We start from the raw sequence: 21,796 nt of genomic DNA, 5'->3' as shown, positions 1-21,796 counted from the left end.
CATATGCATGAGATTTGCAGTGCCATTGACAGATTAAACCCTGGGGAGGCCCCTTCACAGTCGAAATGTTGCTCCCCGCTCACAAATTATCTCCTAATTTTTAATTTTCTAGAGCATTTATTTGGATCTGTTGTTGTGGGGCCCCTAAAAGGAGTGGGGTCCATAGGCCGGTGCCTACTTGGCTTAATGGATAATCCGGCACTGTGTGTCTGTACTTGAGTTGTTCGCATCCAACTGCATGGGATTTGCTCGGTCTGTACTCGGTTGCTCTCGACCACCTGCATTGTATTTGCTGGATCTGTACTTGAGTTGTTCTCATCCACCTGTATGGGATTTGCTCTGTCTGTACTTGAGTTGTTTTCGTCCACCTGCATGGGATTTGCTGTGTCTGTACTTGAGCTGTTTTCGTCCACCTGCATGGGATTTGCTGTGTCTGTACTTGAGCTGTTCTCGTCCACCTGCATGGGATTTGCTAGTTCTGTACTTGAGTTGTTCTCATCCATCTGCATGGGATTTGCTGTGTCTGTACTTGAGCTGTTCTCATCCTCCTGCATGGGATTTGCTGAGACTGCACTTGAGTTGTTCTCGTCCACCTGCATAGCATTTGCTATGTCTGTACTTGAGCTGTTCTCGTACACCTGCATGAGATATGCTGGGTCTGTACTTGAGTTGCTCTTGCCCATATGCATGAGATTTGCAGTGCCATTGACAGATTAAACCCTGGGGAGGCCCCTACACAGTCGAAATGTTGCTCCCCGCTCACAAATTATCTCCTAATTTTTAATTTTCTAGAGCATTTATTTGGATCTGTTGTTGTGGGGCCCCTAAAAGGAGTGGGGCCCATAGGCCGGTGCCTACTTGGCTTAATGGATAATCCGGCACTGTGTGTCTGTACTTGAGTTGTTCTTGTCCACCTGCAGGGGATTTACTCGGTCTGTACTCATAGGCGTAGCCAGGATTGTCTAACCAGTGGGGCCTGAAGCTGATGAAGTTCGACCCACAACAGTGACATTAACATCTAATATTGCCCGCACAGTGCTGATGAGTGGGCATTTACATATTTTGGGTGGACCTTGCCCTCTCAGGCCGTACCCTGTCTATGCCTCTGTTACTTGAGTTGTTCGCGTCTGCCTGCATGGGATTTGCTGGGTCTGTACTTGAGTGGTTCTCGACCACCTGCATGGGATTTGCTGTGTCTGTACTTGAGCTGTTCTCGTCCACCTGCATGGGATTTGCTGTGTCTGTACTTGAGCTGTTCGCGTCCACCTGCATGGGATTTGCTGGGTCCGTACTTGAGTTGTTCTCGTCCATACACTTGGGATTTGCTGGGTCTGTACTTGTGCTGTTCTCATCTATACACATTGGATTTGCTGAGTCTGTACTTGAGTTGTTCTCGACCATCTGCATGGTGTTTGCTGAGTCTGTACTTGAGTTGTTCTCGACCACCTGCATGGGATTTGCTGAGTCTGTACTTGAGTTGTTCTCGTCCACCTGCATGGGATTTGCTGGGTCTGTACTTGAGCTGTTCTCATCCACCTGCATGGGATTTGCTGAGACTGCACTTGAGTTGTTCTCGGCCACCTGCATAGCATTTTCTCTGTCTGTACTTGAGTTGTTTTCGTCCACCTGCATGGGATTTGCTGAGTCTGTACTTGAATTGTTCTCGTCCACCTGCATGGGATTTGGTGTTTCCAGTGCCGGATTAAACCCTGTGGAGGCCCCCACGAAATCAAAATGTCCGGGCCCCTATTGCAAATTGTCTCCTAAAACATTTTAAGTTTTCGGCACTGCTTTATTTTCATCCGTTGTCGTTGGACCCGTGAAAGGAGTGGAGCCCATTGGCCAGTGCCTACTTGCCCTAATGGATAATCCGGCACTGTGTGTCTGTACTTGAGTTGTTCTTGTCCACCTGCAGTGGATTTGCTGGTCCTGTACTTGAGTTGTTTGCATCCAACTGCATGGGATTTGGCCGGTCTGTACTCGGTTGCTCTCAACCACCTGCATTGTATTTGCTGGATCTGTACTTGAGTTGTTCTCATCCAGCTGTATGGGATTTGCTGGGTCTGTACTTAAAGTTGTTCACGTCCACATGCATGGGATTTGCTGGGTCTGTATTTGGTTGTTCACGACCACCTGCATGAGATATGCGGGGTCTGTACTTGAGTTGCTCTTGCCCATATGCATGAGATTTGCATTGCCATTGACAGATTAAACCCTGGGGAGGCCCCTACACAGTCGAAATGTTGCTCCCCGCTCACAAATTATCTCCTAATTTTTAATTTTCTAGAGCATTTATTTGGATCTGTTGTTGTGGGGCCCCTAAAAGGTGTGGGGCCCATAGGCCGGTGCCTACGTCGCTTAATGGATAATCCGGCACTGTGTGTCTGTACTTGAGTTGTTTTTGTCCACCTGCAGGGGATTTACTCGGTCTGTACTCATAGGCGTAGCCAGGATTGTCTAACCAGTGGGGCCTGAAGCTGATGAAGTTCGACCCACAACAGTGACATTAACATCTAATATTGCTCTCACAGTGCTGCTGAGTGGGCATTTACATATTTTGGGTGGACCTTGCCCTCTCAGGCCCTACCCTGTCTATGCCTCTGTTACTTGAGTTGTTCTTGTCCACCTGCAGGGGATTTACTTGGTCTGTACTCATAGGCGTAGCCAGGATTGTCTAACCAGTGGGGCCTGAAGCTGATGAAGTTCAACCCACAACAGTGACATTAACATCTAATATTGCCCGCACAGTGCTGATGAGTGGGCCTTTACATATTTTGGGTGGACCTTGCCCTCTCAGGCCCTACCCTGTCTATGCCTCTGTTACTTGAGTTGTTCGCGTCCGCCTGCATGGGATTTGCTCGGTCTGTACTCGGTTGCTTTCAACCACCTTCATTGGATTAGGATCAAGACTTATTTGCTATTCCTTTTATTGAGTTGCACAGATTTGTTTCTTGTTTACAGCTTTTATATAAATATTTCCCCTTTGAAATAGTTATAATCAGATTTGCAGAAATACTATGTTATCATAATTTGTTGGTACCGTTCATATTTTTTTACTGTGCCCGTTCTATTGCAACTTTGGTGCCTTTCATCCTAGAAAAGAGAATTATTCGGGGGAAAAATAAAACTGTTTTTTATCTTTCTGCATTTGTTCACTAACAGTTTTGAAAAGACAACATCCGTAAAATGTGTTGAATGAAAGAAAACACCTTCCATCTGCAGACTTACTCTGCCTATTGGTCCTTCCACCTCACCACACCAAACCCCGGCAAAAGACCAAGAACATTGAAACTACCAAACAAAATGGCAGGCAAATGAACAATAATACCATTTCTAACAAAAAAAGCAACTGCATTTCGGAGAAAACGGACATGCCTGGTTCAGACAACATTGTAACGAAAACCACAAACGGGACATTTTGGTGACTTATTACAGCATATTTTGTAACATGTTTCCAACAGCATGACTAGCGTGTCTCCTTCTGATGATGTTAGATTCCTTTTTAGTGAAGAAGCCTCCATTTTGTGTGGTGTGGTGATGTAGACTGGAATGGGTTGAGTAAGTTACATTATGGGATGTGTTCAGTTACAGTGGCTTCGGTTGGCCTCTACTATGGCATGTATTGTTTTGGGGGTCAATTTAAAACAAAAGTAAATTGCAGGCGTGGGTCCATGAGCGTTGGCACTTATGTTCTGTTGGCTCTCTTGCGTGCAATTGTACAATTTTGCAAGGTGGAGTGGAAGCCTGAAGAGTAAAACCAGTCGAAGACTCCTTTACCCAGTTGGGCTTTGCAGACAGCAACTACTAATGGATTCCTAGGGAATCCGCCTGCAGTTTAGCAGGTGCAAAATCAAGGTGGATTCCATTAATTTAATGCTTACCTAAAAATCTCATGCAAGCGTAACTGAAGTGCTCTTCCAACACAGACAAAGAAAGCACAGCATAGACCTAAACCCTGGCTTCATGGCACTTCACCACCTTGGAAGCAGGTGAAAATGGGCTGGTGTGGGGAATGAGTGCATAGATGCTTTACGCCCTACTGTAATACCTCTACAGTTATGCTACATTTGGTCAGTTTGAGTGATGTGTGATGGTCGGTATTTTGAAATGTTATTTCTGAAACGAGCTAGCATTTATTTATTTATTTATTGTTTGCTTGTTAGGCGCGTATACAGTAAGTAAAATACCGGTTCAAAGCGTCGTTCAGGTCATGAAATAGAGATGGCGTTTTACAAAAGAAACATTGTAGCAGTACCACTCATCTGGGTCAGGACATGACAAGTGACGAAATGAAATTAATCCAGCCTGTGATAGTGGTATTGGGCCTGATTTACAACAGCGTTTCTCAATGGGAAAATCCCATTAAAAAACGCTGTGTAAATCAGGCCCACTGTGTGTGCAGATCGACCCATCAGGTTTAATTCAATGTGTTACCACATGCTCATTCTGGGGTACGGATTCCTGTGCATTAAAGCCACATTTTATCATGATGTGGGGGGTGAATCTGGGTGAATATAGCTGAAACTAAATCAATAATGGGTGGGTTTTAAACAGACCCCTTGAGGCCAGCCAATAAAGTGCAAATCTAATCCATGGCACCTGACACTGATTGGGGTCCGTCAGGCAAAATCACAGCTCTACTCAATAGTGAGCACACTGTTCCCACTTAACAATTCTAACGCAAACAAGCCACAATTAATGGAGGCAATTCATTTGGAGGAGTTTTTCATGCCAAGCAGCGGCAAGCTCTATAAAGCTCATTGACTTGCATTGACCTATTGCGCAGGATTTTTCCAGAGGAAAAACACTGAAAAAAGCCATTCAACCTTTTTACGAAAAAGGAAAATAGTCCATCCGAAATGATGAGTTGACGGGTCTTGCAGTATTTATTTATTTATTTATTCATGGTGCGTACATAATGCATCTACACGGAAAGGTGTTTCAAGGCGCAACAAGACAAGAGGGGGAAAGGGATGAAGAAAAACTAAAACGATCCTACTAGGTCTTGTGTAATTCGCATCGTGCAAGTGCAGTAACATGAAGAGTGGGGGAGAGGGGAAGGTGGAAGTACTGGTCAGGGGGGCCCATCGGTTAAAGGAGTGCCAGAGGGAGGCCAGGTGGACAAGTGCCAGGGGAATGCAGGGTGCAGGGGAAGTAGGTCCACGTGCCGGGGACTAGGCTAGAAGGGCTCAAGGGGTGCAGGCCCTGCCAGACTAGTGCAGCGGGAGGGATCCCGGAGAGCAAGCGCAGGTCTGTGGAGGGGAGTCAGGGGAGACCAAGTGCAGGGGTAAAATGAAATAGCATTTTCCTAAGCCTGGGCACCCTTTCACCCAAACCAAATGCAGTGCAGGGAAAGCAATGCTGATGTGTCACTGTGACAGCAAATATTCTATTTACTTAGAAGAGCATAGTGTGGTTGAGGTGTTATTTCCAAGCTGATCACAAGTATTTCGCACAGTGCTCTATTTTCATTGGTATCTAGTGCTGCTAATGCTGCTTTTGGAATCATGAGTGTAGGTCTTCAGGGCCCAGAATGCAGACATTTATACCCGGCTTGAGATTGACTCTGCTCAGCTCCTGTGTCCTTTAAAGGCACGGACCCGCAATCAAATGAAACCTGACAAATGGCGACTGAAGTTTGCATTAGGAAATGATCCCATAGGCCTTAACCTATCCTGCGAAATGGTAGGATTTAGCGAAGCCTCCAGCTCGAAGCTTTGCTCATGTGAAACCCAATGAAGAAACACAGGGGGCCTGATTTACAGAAAAAAGTGCAAAGTGCATGCAAAAGTGTTAGCGTGTGCACGAGGATTGCACGGCACAAATGCATCGCACAAGGAGGTGATTTACAGAAATAATTCCAAGCAGGGACCTACAGTGCAGAGAAAAAAGGTCTGCTCCTGACCCGCCCACAACACGCCCCCAGTGCAAACCAAGGACCCACTGAAATAAACTGTTTTATGCACAATGTGAACCGCGTCACTAGATACAGAGAAAATAATTTAGATTGCATGATGATAACTTCAACGTAATCACCATTACTTGCACTCATGCCAACCATGTACAGTCCCAGGAGTGCCACAAATCAGCGTCCCCCAAATGCAAAGTGCATCTACACCCAATATTCCTACTCCCTGTACACCGGCCGATCTGCGCCCACCAAATGTAAAGTGTACTTACACCCAATAGTCCTACTCCCTGTTCACCCACAAATCTGAGCCACCAAAATGCAAAGTGCACCTACACCCAATAGTCCTACTCTCTGTTCACCCACAAATCTGAGTCCCCAAAATGCAAAGTGCACCTCCACTCACTATTCTCACTCCATGTACACCCATCACTCTGAGCCCCCACATGCAAGTGCGCCTACATCCACTATTCCTACTCTCTGTACACCCACCAATTTGAGCCCCCTCAAATGCAAAGTACACCTACACCCAATATACCTACTCTCTGGACACCGGACGATCTCTGTCCCCCAAATAAAAAGTGCACCTACACCCACTATTCCTACTCTGTGTACACCCACAAATCTGAGCCCCCCTCAAATGCAAAGTACACCTACACTCACAAATCGTACTCCATGTACACCCACCAATCTGAGCCCCCCACATGCAAGTGCAACAGCACCCACTATTCCTACTCTCTGTACATCCACCAATCACAACCCTACGCACATTACCCCACACCCACGCAGCCCTCTCAAAGTGCTAGCACACACAAGGTTATCCAAAATCCCCAGGATTCTGCACCCACGCATCTCCCCCAAAGGACTGCACACACAAGGTGCATCCCAAATCCTCACAACTCTGTACCCAGGCATCTGCCTGGAAACGAAAAATAGGGCATATGGCAGACTCATACATTTGTCTCTGGCCTGTCTCCTTTAGCACCCACTCTATGGGGGCACAATGGTGGTTGGGAACTGTCCACCTCAGGTAACAGCTGTGTGATGCAGCTGGTGGATGCCCCCCCTGCACCTGTACATGTGCAACAGGAAGGCAGCAAGCCAACCACTCCAGAGGTGGCATGGATGCCCATAGTGCAGGCGTCGCCCAATTGCTCTGAGGCCAGAGTGACGCTGAAGTGAAACCGGAAGCTGTGGGCCTTGTGGGACATTGCCTCTGGCAAGGGTCCCATGGGAAGAGCTGGCTGGGCTCCGTGAGGTGAACCATAACACACTAGGTTGTCAGTCCCGACTACTGGGCATCCACCAAGCTGAACTCGATGGCCAGAGTGGAATGTGAGTCCCAACAAAGCCTGACAGCTGGACGCACAGGTGAGGGGCAGGCAGTGAGGGTGGGTCCTGGGGCCTGGACAGGGCTCAATGAGGCATACAGGGGCCAATCCGGGTCTGCACCCCACAGGAACTCAGCCCTGATGTACCATCCTACCATGCAGGGTGGCAGCACACCCCTAGCCCAGCACTGGTTCTCATCTCAAGTGCACCAACACTGACATGAGTACCAAGTACCAAGACACCAAGGCCAGAGCCATGGCGCTTGGCCAGCAGCCTCCCATGCATGGTGGTGGGCCCTTAATCCAGCAGGTGTCCAAGACACAAGTGACAAGCAGTATCATGAGCACCCATCTTGCGATGTGCACATAAGCATGTGAGGGGTTCTGCACTCCAAGGTCACTGGACTGCTCGGCAAACCATTCCTCACTATGGCTACTGATGAGTGTAAATGTGCCCCCCTGAGTATAGAGATGTAATTGCATTGATGGCACCAAGTGCAAAGATACATCGTGGTTATGTCCCTTATTGGCCCATGTGCCAAACTACAACTGAGAGCATACTGTATTGAAACACTGCTCCTCTGTGCTGTTGTGAGGGACATCCTTCTGCCAAGGTTGCTAAGCCATGCTAATATTTGAGTCCACAAATGCCAAATGAGGGCATCCAGCTCAGCACTACATCACTGTTTGCCGGCCTCGAGCAGGGATTGGTCCCCTAAAGAAGCAGGCTAGCTATACACCAATCACCTGAGAACTTGAGCACTGACGATAACCAGTCTGACACCCTCTTAACAGTGTGCACCTCAATTCGTCTAATAACCTTCAAGGCCGAACCGACGGTCCGAGGATACCTACATGGATATCATGGACATCTCTGGGGACAGTAGCATTGTCCAAAGCCCTCCAACGGATGTGAGGAAAGGACTGTCTATGACAGAATAAATAACTGTCCCCCAACCACTCCCAAGGAGCATCAGGAGTTACTAGTGCCGTGTACCAGGACTAAGTAATCACGAACAAACCTCGTGTGTTGGAAAGCCAGACCCTGAAGTGGAGCATTCTGTCCAGGAGTCCATTGAACACAACCTGGAAGTCAAGATCAGCCAAAGCACCTTGTCCACCTGCACCAAAGTGGTTGCACCATTCACCATGCATCCTAAAGGGAAGTTGCAGGTGCTGGCATCTTCCTCACTCCAAGCAGATGAACCATCCCACTGAACCCCATCCAGCCTGACACTGACATGTGTCCTGTCAAAGCACATTACTGAGTCTGTTCAACAGTGGCCCCCAAACATATATCTGGAGGGTCAGTTGCCGACTCGTACAGTGGACCACCACCACAGCCATGCACAGCTAGCAGAGAACTGCAGGTTCATTGCTTGCACCTCCATGCACCCTTTAGTACCACTTCATGCCTGCTTTCAGTGTAGAAAGGCCAACTTGGCCTGCCCAACATTGTAGATCACTGTGGACTGACACAACTTGCATCGCATGAGCAGCCGACTCATGATTGCACAGAGCGCATGCATTTGCCCATGCTCAAAACCTGCATGCTGCCAGGGCCTCCATGACCCTTTGTGCCCAACTGAGACAGATCTGTTCACATGCGCTTACCAACCAGGCTCAGCTGCGTCAGCCCACCAAAAACCAAACGCATGTACAGTGACACTGAACTGACAATCCCGCCCATTTCTGCACAAGACAATGGCTAGGACATAATTCTGCATGTGTACAATTCCCAAACCTCTGTGTGTCAGTACTTAACCAAAAACCCCATTAAAATCCACTAGAAGTGTCACTACCTCTAGTGTGTTGCCACAACACCCTACTATATCCTGTGGAGGTACATTGTGCACTCATTAAAATTAAAACCTGTGGATGGCATGTTCAAAATGAGTGACCACATTTGTTGACGAAACCTGGATTGGGCATTTCCTTCAATTCTGACAGTGACACTGTATGTTCTGTGTAACTACTGGTTCACCTTGAGTAAATTGATTTCACTTGGCCCAACTCCAAAAATAAGGAGGAATATCACCTGAGTTTACCTGTTTGTCCACATGAATGTGTCGTGTCAATGTTCTCAGAAGTGTGAGGGTTGAGTGGCCCATCACATCCCTACTCATCTTTGTACACCGGTCAGTCAGATTCAATCCTACACAGATGTGTCTCCTATGATGTGATGTATACCATGGAGAAATCACTGACTATGTTCATAGGAGGCACTCGTGGTGCCGTTGCCATGTAGATACAAATACCCTTAGACACACACTCATCTGCTCTACAGATGTTGGAGTGATGTTTGGGGTGTAACACTTGCATGAGCAGTCACAGTGTGTGAAATGAACGCAACTCTGCACAAAAGGGCCTGTCAGACAGCAGAGAAATTCACATTACATAAACTGAGCATGACAGTGGCCATCACTGTGATTTTCAACATCACAAAGCAACAAACACCGTCACTGGCAACATCACCACACCCAATACACCTTTGGCTCACACAACACATTGATAAAGCCTTTGTGATTGAAATGTCACCCATAAAAGCACTCCTACATGCATGACACAATTACAACCGTGTATGAGTAAGGGGTCATATACAGCAACACATCTCAGGATCACATGTGCGTACAGTGCAACATCCATGAGTACTGCAAGGTAGAGTCATTATTGTACTACATAGGTAATTATAGATCTGTACAGCCCTCGTACATAACTACATGACCCTCTATCCAAGGAATGCAATGTAGGACAATTTTGACTATCACAATGATGAACCACAATTAGACACCACCACCTTTACATGCATACAGCTAGAGATGCTCTTGACATTCTGCATACAACAAAAATACATGTACCAATTATAGCAACTCTATGCACATGCATGGACTACATGTATGCACTGAGAAGGTCACAATGATTACATTTACATATGCACATCCAGAACTGCATTGCTGTGAGACTGACACCTGCATTCAGCAAAACAGTGCATGGTAGCAAAATGCACATGTAACACAGAATCATGCCTGCATGATGACCAGATGAATGGTCATATGTTACACAGAATCTTGTCAACTCAAAACATTGAGTTGCTGAGTGCGGTCTCATATATCCCAACAAGCATACCACATGAGTACGCTGAATGCAACCATCGAAACAGCCCGGTGTGGCATGCACACCAAAAGGTGAATGCACACAGACATGAGTGGCAGAGTAAGTGATGTACACAGAAAAACAAAATGAATACATCAAATCGATTGATCCAAACACCTGTATTTCAACACATAGAGAACATGATTCAGAAAAACAGGATTAAACAAGAATACAGGAAACCTCCTTTCCAAAATAAAAAGATACATATATTTTTAAAAAATATGTACAGTCACTACTGCAGTCAAATGTCTCATAATGCCTGGCCCAAGGCTGCCTGTGTCTCAGCTTCGACCTGCTGCAGACGGGCTTCGGTGGTATCCCTGAGGACCTGCAGGGCTTCCCGAGATGTAAGTTCAATTTGCTGTGCAGCCCTCTGACTGTCCCCCAGAATGGACGCATGCAACGCCTCCATTCTTTCAAGTGCTGCAGCTTTGGCCCTGGCAGCTCCCTCCCCAATTGCCTGCAGCCTCTGCTCCTCCAGCTTCCTCATGTGTTGTAACTGGCATGTGGTGGCTACATGGATCCCCTGCCTTGCCACCTGCCTTTCCTGCCTGACCTTGTATGCCTGCTGACTACGACAGGCCATCAGTCTGCTGCGTGCTTGCCTCTGCTGCTGCAACAGCTTCTTCTGCCTGGCAGCCTGCCTCTGGCTCTGGCACTTCCTCCGGTATGATAACTGACTCTTGGAGAGGGGTACTGCACCTTCACTCGCCTGCAGTGCCATGTTGTCCTGCACAGCTTGTCCCCCTGAAAGATCCACACCAGATTGTGTGACCACCTGAACGGCCTCTGTGGCCACTTGCACCACCACCAAGTGTGAAGGAACCACCAGACGTGCTGTTGCAGTGACAGGGGCAGAGGAGCCTGAGGTGGTGGTCAACACGGAGGCCACACTTGTGGGTGCCTGGGGAATATATGCACAGGAATACGGGTGGCATTGAAGTTGCCAGCACCAATAGGACTACTCTCAACAGTGCACTTGCCATTTGGGATAATATGTGGCACACATGCCCGTGATGGGTCACGAGCTGCCCACAAATTATATCAAGGGCTTCAAGGGAGACTTTTGCCACCCACAGTTTGACAACAGAAGGGGCAACACCGCATTAATGGAAGGTTTCATCCGTCCTCACTGCTGGGCTTGTCTGCATGGAGTCATCACTGAAGGTGTGTAGTTCTGCAACCAATGGGTTAGGGACATGAGAAGAGCTATGTCCACGCCCCGTCCTGCATATCCTACTGTTCCAGGTCTGCAGCCTGCACATCCAACATTGATCCCCCCCAGACACCATGGACATGCCACAATGGCATCCTCCCCCTCCACCACACCCAATGTCAGGAACCAACATGAGAAGGGGGTGCCCTGTTGCCAATGAAAAGGTACTCAGCATAGTGACCCATGGAATGGATCTAAAAGACATACGTTCTCCTATTTTAGATAGCTCCTTTGCTTTACTTGCAGAAAAAGGCTTGGTGTGTGGGGAATATGTCTAGGAACATGAAACAGGCCAAGAAACTACACTACCTAGAAGGCCCGTGTGAGCACAGGTCTTCTGGAGCTGCCAGGACCTCAACCAATGTCACGCGCATGCACGCGCCACGCCTGAAATCCTCCGCTTGTGCTGATGACTCTAAGAGGAAGCAGACGTGTGATCCAGGGCTCCTGCAGGCTTCTCATCTTGGGCCGTTCCCCGCCTGCACATACTGCAGGCCCCGCACATCACTGCAGATAAGTGCATTTCTATCTCGCTAGCAACCAAACTCCATACCAGAGCATTTTGAGAACGTGGACTGTATTAATGGTTAAGCAGTGTTCAGAGGGCAAGCTAACAGTGCCATTGTGTTTGGGGAGTGTTTGTATGGAACGCAGACAGCGTTCAGGGTATCGTGGCACTCCTGAGAGGCATTCAGAGCTGCGATAACAGTTTGGGAACTGCGTGGTGACCGGAGCATTTCTCAGCTGGCAGCTGAGTTCGGGCCCCCGTAACCCACATGAATGTGGGTACGAGTGTCATGAGGGGTGGCACAGACGACTAGCAGAACTCTCACATGCGAACCGCTTGGAGAATGAGTTCACTAAAGTTACATTTCTGATGTTATGTCCCCATAGAGCGGAACTCCGCTCTTGACAGTATTTCGCTTCCGCTGCACACGCTTACAGTTCTCTTTGATTTGCTTGTAGCGGAGCCTCCGTACCAACATGGAAGTTGGACTCTGAAACTACAGCCCGATGACAAAGCTACTCTGCAGTATAACACAAAGCTAAATTCCCTAATCCTTGTTTTCAGTTACTGTGTATTGGTTGTGTGTGTCAAACAACCAGTACGTTGCATGCAATACTGTGAAAATTGCATGAGTAAAGGTTAGAGCGTCATATGTTTATGTACCCACAGCAATAATACCAGGGCCAGAAGGCCAGGTAAGGCAGGGACACTGGGGGCATACTGTGCATGTGTGCAAGAGTGAATGGGCGGAGTATCTGCAAACCTCAGGAACCCCAGGAGTGGGCAACAAAGAGAACCTTTCCCAAATCCTCCATACCCATCCAACATCTCTACCTAATCCTTTACCTGGTTTCCCTAATCACCCACCTATCCAATCGAGCTGAGCCTAACCCTTGTTCCCCGGCAGATCGTGGAGGGTTGTGGTTTTATGCATTCCCAGGCCCCAAGACCCTATGGGGAGGTAAGTGTTCATGCTACCTCTGTGCAAGACTGAAGAGACCTGACAGAAGCACAAGCCCAAGTATTGTCAGGTGCCCGGGTAGCACGACCAACCAGGGGGAAGGTGTTAGCTGCGCTGCAGGAACTCAAGACTGAGCTAACTGCGACGAGGCAGAACTATGTGAATTTGGCCGGCCAGGTGCACACACTAGCAGTACAGGCCACCACCCAAGCTACCCCATTACCTAGAGACCACACACCTCCCACTCTGGTGCAGGTTCAGGTATCCACAGAGCTCCCCCTACCGTTAGCACCGCCTGAAAGACACCATAGGGACCCAGAGAAATTTAACCATTTTGCGATGCAGTGCCAGTTGCATTTCCTAACAAAACCAAATGTTTTTCGAACAGCCCAGGCACGCACCACTTTCGTGATCTCTTATCTGGGTAGTGATGTCGCATCCTGGGTCATGCCCCTACTGAGCAAGGACGATGCACTCCTATATAGCTTGGACACTTTCTTGGAAGAGTTTGGCAAAATCTTCAATCCTAGGTCAGCATCATTGATAAGGGATAGAGAGCTAATCCCCTTGCGTCAGGGTGGTAAAGACTTGGTTACCTACATCACCACTTTTAACCTTTTAACCATCCAGCGGTGGAGACAGTGGCCCCAAGAGAAGCAAATGGCTTTATTCTCTCAGGAGATGAATGATGAAAACAAAGAACTAATAGCACAGGTGGACTCGCAGCCCAACACTTGTTCTTCCATGATCGACCTGGCCTTGCAATTAGTTCAGAGGCAGAGTGAGCGAAAACTGGATCGGAGAAAGTGGGATCCGAAGCACATCATTCATTTGGACCAGCACAATTCCTACAAGAGTGAGAAACCATCTGAGCAGCCGATGTAGATAGGGACCGTTCGTGGACCGTTGTCAAAAGACGAAAAGGATAAGAGATGACGAGAGAAGTTTTGTCTTCACTGTGGGAAAGCAGGGCATGTTGTTTGTGAGTGTCCCACTAAGCCCAAGGGAAAAGCAAAACCTCGCCAGTGAGGGTGTCCTTGATGGTAGACTCAGGAGCCACGTGGAACTTCATTGACGTAGAGGTGGCATCCAGTTTGGGATTGCCCCTAGTTGATAAGGAATGTGAATAAGAAGTCAAGTCTGTGGATGGGTCACCATTGATCTCAGGACAAATCAGAAAACAAACCAGATATGTATATCTGGAGTGTAACCCACAGAACCATGAGGACATCAGATTCGATGTCATGGCAGCACCTCAGTTTGGGTTGATCCTGGGGTTACCCTGGTTGGGGCTTCATAATCCTGTGGTAGATTAAACCCATTGTTCTTTGCACTTCCCATCCGGTCATTGATCCAAGTATTGTCATCAGGCTGGTGAATGTTACGAGATCCAGGAGAAGCCGGAGAACAACAAACATGTGATCGGGAGCACAGAGAAGAGCCTGCCAGCTACTTACCATGACTTTGGGGACGTCTTCAGTAAAGCCGCAGCTGAAACCTTGCCACCTCACCGGACATTCAATTGCCAGATTGACCTGGAACCTGGCGCAGTCTTGCTGTGCAGTCAGATATATGCACTAATGGAGTCTGAGAACGAGCACCTGAAAGAATACATCAAAACCAACGTAGCTAATTTACACGCCATTCCACCTCACCAGTATCGTCACCCTTATTCTTCGTCCCAAAGAAGACCAGGGACTTAAGGACCTGTATTGACTACAGATTGAGAAACCGCATAACAGTTAAAAACTGCTATCCCTTGCCATTGATCCCTACCTTGTTGGACCAGGTACGGGATGCCAAGATCTACACTAAACTCGATTTACGGGGTGCTTACCATATGGTGTGGGTGCACAAAGGGGACAAATGTAAGACTGCCTTCAGGATGGAATTTGGACTGTACAAATATCAGGTAATGCCATTCGGACTCTGCAACGCACCCGCCGCCTTTCTGCACTTCTTGGATGAGGTTTTGCGGGGATACTTGGACATCTTTGCAGTGGTCTATATAGACGCCATACTCATTTATTCACGGAGCCTGGGGGAACATCGGGGTCAGGTGAAGACTGTCCTGCAATGCTTAAAGGAACACAAGTCGTATGCAAAACCCAAAAAATGGGAGTTCCATCATACCACTGTGCAATTCTTGGGGTTTATTCTTTTGCCAGACGTAGTTACCATGGACAAAAGAAAGGTGCAAGCAATTATGGACTGGACGTCACCCTCGTCGGTGAAGGATGTGCAAACAGTGTTGGGTTTCGGCAATTTATATCGGCGATTCATAGAGTTGTTTGCCAAGAAAGTACAACCGATCCCTCGTCTGTTGAAAAGAGGAGTAGTGTTTCATTGGGATGCTGCGGCGGAAGCGGGATTTCAGGCCCTGAAAACAGCTTTTATTACAGCTCCAGTGGTACTAAACCCAGAGCCTACTCGCCCTTACATCGTAGAGACTGATGCCTCCAGTTATGCCTTAGGGGAGATCCTGTCACAACGTCATAATTCGGGACAGTTACACCCAGTGGCATACTACTCCCGACCCTTGTTACCTGCGAATACAATTATGTTATAGCTGATTGAGAGTTGTTGGCAATCAAGGCGACATTTGGTGAAGGGTGCCATTATCTAATGGGTGCCCGCATACAATCACAATACTGACGGACCATCGAAACCTACAATTTTTGAAATCAGCCGAAGCATTAAGTCCCAGGCAACTGCGATGGGCCATGTATTTTGCGGACTTGGATTTCTTAGTAACTTATCGACCTGGTATGGACAACAAGAAGGCCGACACCATGTCTCGCTACCCAGAACCCCTTCTCAAATCAGCTAAAGGAGAAGAAGAACCAAAGCCCATAGTGCCACCTGCACGGATCATTGGTAGCGTCACAGTGGATGATATGTTTGACAACATCAGAAAGGCGATGTCTGCTCAAGAACTAGCTCAATGGAGCGAGCCAAAAAAAATGCGGATGGTTAGGGTTGGCCTTCCTTTACATGAGACAGCTTTGTACCTGCCTACTCAAGCAATCCGATAACAAGCCATCAAGTGGTGCCATGACTCACCATTTGTGGATCATCCTGGGATGGTCAAAACAAGCGAGTTGGTGGCTCGTCACTTCTGGTAGCCCCAGATGAAACAAGACATCCATCAATAGCTACATACACGCATGTGAAAACTGCTTGAGAAACAAGTCTGATCATCAAAGGCCAGCTGGGAAGTTACATCCATTGCCCATACCGCCTGTGCCTTGGCATACCATATCCCTAGACTTAATCTTTGAGCTTCCAGCAAACAATGGTTTCACCACCATTCTAGTGGTGATAGATTCATTGACCAAATTAGCACACTTTATGCTATGCAAAGGTGTCCCGACAGCCAAAAGAATTAGTGGTTCTCTTTTTTCAAAACATTGATGCGCCTTCATGGCATACCCCAGCATATAGTGTCTGACCGGGGTTCACAATTTACATCACGCTTCTGGCAGGCCTTTTGTAAAACAGTAGGCCTAGACATGAGATTATCTACCAGTTACCACCCAGAAACAGATGGGCAAACAGAGAGGGTGAACCAAACCCTGGAGCAGTAATAACGTTGTATGACATACAATAATGAATCCACCTGGGCAGAATCAATACGGTTGGCTGAATTAGCCTATAATAATGCTGTGCATACTTCTACCAAAGCAACCCCCCTTTTTTAGCACCTATGGTTATCACCCGCATTTCCAACCAGTCTCACTTGCTCCTATAGATATTGTACCAGCTGCCCTGACACATAAAGAATATTTAGAAGTTGTATGGCGAAGTATTCACACTAATCTCGAGGGGGCCAAACATTCATATAAGACGTACTCAGATAAAAAAAGAAGACCATGTCCTGAGTATAAAATCGGAGATAGAGTGTGGTTGGCTACATGCAACCTCCATTTATTGGGTCCCCGAAAGTTCCAGCCCCAATTTGTATGACCTTTCCCAGTCGAGAAAATCACAAATCCAGTAGCAGTTTGTTTGACCTTACCAACTCAGATGCAAATACATCCGGTCTTTCATGTACCACTGCTTAAACCAGCCCCAGCATCCATCCGCCAAACAAAACCTCTTCCTGTAATGGTGGATGGGGTTCCTGAGTTCGAAGTGAAAGCTATACTTGATTCACGTATCTGACTGGGACAATTGTATTATTTAGTAGATTGGTTGGGATACGGACCAGAAGAACATGCCTGGAAACCAGCACAACATTTTGATGCTCCCCGTCTCTCACGTGTCTTCCATCTGACTCACCCCACTAAACCAGGTCCTGCTGGAGGGAGGGGGAGTACTGTCAGGAACCAACATGTGGCAAGCACAAGCAGAGGGTCCCCTGTAGACAATCCAGCAGAGTGACCCATGGAAAGGATCTAAAAGACATAAGTTCTCCTATTTTAGAAAGCTTACTTGCAGGAAAAAGTCTTGGCGTGTGAGGAATATGTCCAGGAACATGAAACAGGCCAAGAAACTACACCACCCAAAAGACCCGTATGAGCACGAGCCTTCTGGAGCTGCCAGGACCACACCCAATGTCACGCGCATACCAGAGCATTTTGAGAGCGCTGACTTTATTAATGGTTAAGCAGTGTTTGGAGGGCAAGCTAACAGTGCCATTGTGTTTGGGGGGTGTTTGGATGGAACGCAAATAGCGTTTGGGGTATCACGGCTCCCCTGAGAGGCATTCAGAGCTGCGATAACAGTTCGGGAAGTGGGTGGTGACCATAGCATTTCTCAGCTGGCAGCTGAGTTCAGCCGCCGCGTAACCCGCATGATTGTTGGTACGAGTGTCATGAGAGGCGGCACAGAGGACTAGCAGAACTTTCACATGTGAACTGCTTGGAGAACGAGTTTGCTAACATTACCTGGCTAATGTTATATTACCATAATCGGACCTCCGCTCCTGACAGTATTTCGCTTCCACTGCGCACGGTCACAGTTCTCTTTGATTTGCTTGTAGCAAAGCCTCCCTACCAATACAGAAGTTGCACTCTGAGACTACAGCCCAAGGACAGAGCTACTCTGCAGTACAACACAAAGCTAAGTGCCCTAATCTTTGTTTTCAGTTACTGTGTGTTGGTTGTGTTAGAGACCTGATACCCATCCCTGACACCCCAGATGGAACCTCCATGCTGATTGGCTTGTCTGTGGGGATGGCGGGATGACCCTGTCCCGCTGCTTCTGAGGATTGACCCTCCATGAGCTTGCCAACATCCTGAACCTCAACAACAGTGCCATCTAATGAAGTGCTTTCACCAGCCACTTGTACTTTAGATGAGGTGTAAGATGGTAGTTGTTGTCAGGGTTTGAGTAGCCATCTGGAACGCCTTGTCCTGGAATGTAGCTCCTCCTCAGTACTACTCTCTTCATCGGCATGCACACATTGGATGAAAAAGGAGAGAGGAGAGGAAGTTCAGCATATGTGTGTACACATGTGCATGTCTGAAGATTGCCAAGTAACATGCTGCCATCTCACATACAAATACGACAGCCTCACATACAGTCACAAAACAGAGCCACATCAATGTCATGTCTGTGCAAGAAGTCCATATCAAAAATCATGTAGCACTGATGAGACCTACGCATCTGCACTTGCAAACCCCACCTGTGACCACATGCCCATGACAACGACCCTTTACACACACATATTCCAAAGATGACATGGCATGAGACAAATGTGCAGGCCCAGTGACATGAACTGTGCATGGCAGCAGGTCCATAAACATCAGTGCCATGGCCTCAACACATCACAACTTCAATTAATCATCCTGAACACACAGACATGAACGCGTGTAATACATGATGACATCCCCATCAATTGCATGCATGGATTGGCATTGAATGAGCAGACACCACTTCATGGCCACAATAGCTACCATGGCCAACTGTGCTCATGGACAAAGCATAAATGAGTACTGTTGCATGTTGGATGTCCCGTAGACATGTGCAGAAACACATCATAGTGCAGTAGTAGTATATGGCCATGAAGGGCATAGGGGTGTACAGAACTTCATGTGATGATATGGCACGGGCACAACCCTTCTAGTGCACTCAATTGTGTATGTTTCAAACAAATGCATGCATGAACCTGCAACTATGTCCCCCAGTCACAAACAATCCCACACAAGTGTGAATGTCAACAGAGAATCATTAGCCTCATTCACCCACTCTATGGTACAACACAGTAATCTCTCAGCTTGCATCTAGAATATCTGACAATGGGTAGATACCCAATTTCAACAACAAAACAGTATAACGCGTAAACTTCTGAACCCATAGACCTAGGGCCCTTTAAAACAAGGTAGCAATACTTAGAGATGGATGGGGATGCAGAATTTACCCAAACATCAATAATCAAAACTGACTCAAGAAATGGCAAAACTTGGTCTGTTTTATTTTCAATTGTCTAAAACAGGGAGGTTACAACGGACATCATCTGACGTTCGCCCGAGCTCTCAATGCTTTTCAGAAAAAAAACGTAACTTTTATAGTAAAAACTCATCATCAATGACGTCACACTATGTGGCAAACTACAAAAACCTACTTGGGGATGTGCAGGGTTAGCATGGTCATGCCTCCCCTCCCAATTAGCCCAACATCTATCATCACTCTTGCTGTTTGCCATTCAATTAAGGCTTTGAACTTGGCCTTGCAGAGGCTCTCTGTACCTGAGAATTAAAGGGAGTTTGGCATGGTTTTATCTTTGGGTTTCGGTGTAGCTCGACTCAATGTCTATTTTCATCAGACCATGTGACTGGAGAACACTTTTCGAGCTCTTTGCTGCATATAGTACTATTAAATGATGAACTCTTGGCACCTTCAGTGTTTTTCCATTTCACCTCCACCACAGAAGTTGTTGCTTTCTCTCGTTCATTGTAGTTACTTAATAGACAACCAGGCTCACAGTGGCCTCGACTCTCGGTGCTTGGCCAGCCAAACCTTTCTTGAATTTCTCCTTCTCCATTAGCTGTTTTCCAACTATGCCACACTGAAACCCCTTTCCAATTACGGGATATCAAGCCTTGCTAAAGTGCATCGTGGAACATCCAGGTTCTATACATTAATATGCATATACATTGGCGTATCGCCGCAAACTATTTACTATGCAGCCAGCCTTAAGATCTTTTTGTCTACTTGCGTTATTGTGTCTGTACAAATGTAAAATGACTTTGCATTTTCTTCAATGTTTCTTTGCTTGAGCATCTTCATCTCGAGCCCGAAATGTTGCTCATCTTCGACACCTCCTCTTTAGAACTTATGGAATGTTTATGTTATTTCGTCTTACATATCTTTTCAGGGTGCGTCAGTTCTATTTCGCGTGATATGATAGTTTATTTATATAGCGCCTATACACAATGTGTTTCAAAGTGCTTCACGGCAAGGGAGGGAACAAGGGAAAATACAATGACATTCTTACAGGCCATGAACAACAAGAATGTGAAATTAACTATTGTACTCAGTCTGATGACATTTCAGATAGTGCAAGAGCTAAAACACAGATAGGAAGGAAATGGGAAACAGACAGGCGACTACCATACTAGGCATGAAGACATTTCTGGTGGAGCCGGAGATTAACAAGAGGTGAGGGAGGGGGGTGGAGAAAGGAGGGAGAGAAACAAAAGAAGCGACTATCGTACTAGGCCTGACATTTCAGATAATGCTGGAGGGTGGGTGGATAACTAGAGGGAGGGGAGGAGACAAACATTTATTACGTCATCATTTATCACATCATTACGTCACCAGCATGACGCCACCAGTCTTCTTTCTCTTTAATTGTTCACACTTCTTCCGGGACCTCTTCCAGAAGAACGTTATTTCTTTGTACATGCATATAGGGCTTTCTCAACGGATATCTTGTTTCAAGGAGTCTTTGCGGTACAGGCATCCTCACTGGTTCTGCACGTGTTGCAATTTCTGGTTCCCAACATATAAGCAACATGGGGGAGGAGCTTATGATGGGGGTATTTGACTCCTCCTCTACACTTCACTAATTCAGAGTCATATACTTTTCCTCTCCCGGCCATCTGCACACCCTCCATTCAAAACATAATTTCACCTACATTCACCATCTGCACCTGAGAAAGTCTTACTTCTACAATTTGGACCTCCCGTTACCTACACATTTTACAACCATTGGCCACAGCCATCACAAGACATCAATGAAGTGCATCCATTGGACAAGGTAAGAGGCCCATGCTGTGAGGGTGTGGGACATTCCAGTGATTGTGTGTGAGTGTTCCAGTGTGGGTCATACGTGTGAGGAGCAAAGTTTGAGTGGGACATCTGAGAGACCACGGGAGGCTATAGCAAAATGATTGCAGAGGCCATTTTAAGGATGTGTCTTCTGGACTGTGCGTGTGTGTGAGAGGTGATCCCCAGGAGCTCAGACGGAGCAGGTCCTGTGACCCTGATTGGCTGCTGGCCAGGAAATCAGAATCATGATGAACTTGGACACACGCTGCAAGCCACACCCTATACATAATCTACATTTCCCCTGAACTGATCTCCACACTCCCTTCACGGCCTCTGATATTGGCAGGACACACAGACATCATCATTGAACTATCAACAGCAACTTCCTTCACCCTTGAATAACCAAGGGCCCTCCTCCCGCTTTCCACCATGGTACATGGTCAGAGGAACACTGGACCTGGCAGACTCCCTGCTTTCCTCCATAGACTCCCACATCCTCCAG

At 47.2% G+C, this 21,796-nt stretch overlaps 1 protein-coding gene across 1 annotated transcript; it reads right to left on the bottom strand.

Moving 5' to 3' along the window:
- Positions 1-1,053: 1,053 nt before the first annotated feature.
- Positions 1,054-1,677, bottom strand: LOC138568781 (putative uncharacterized protein DDB_G0285119). Its single transcript, XM_069646556.1, has one exon. The coding sequence runs from the start codon at positions 1,675-1,677 to the stop codon at positions 1,054-1,056; it is 624 nt and encodes a 207-aa protein (XP_069502657.1).
- Between the last annotated feature and the right edge of the window lie 20,119 nt (positions 1,678-21,796).

The sequence above is a fragment of the Ambystoma mexicanum genome, chromosome 2q, assembly GCF_040938575.1.
Source record: "Ambystoma mexicanum isolate Mex_15411 chromosome 2q, UKY_AmexF1_1, whole genome shotgun sequence".
NCBI classification, from domain to species: Eukaryota; Metazoa; Chordata; class Amphibia; order Caudata; family Ambystomatidae; genus Ambystoma; species Ambystoma mexicanum.
Note: the sequence above shows the minus strand (reverse complement) of the source record. Positions and strands in the feature narration are given on the sequence as shown.

Excerpts from the sequence above, each read along its gene's own strand:
- LOC138568781 (XM_069646556.1), bottom strand. The coding sequence starts at position 1,677 with ATGCAGGTGGACGAGAACAATTCAAGTACAGACTCAGCAAATCCCATG.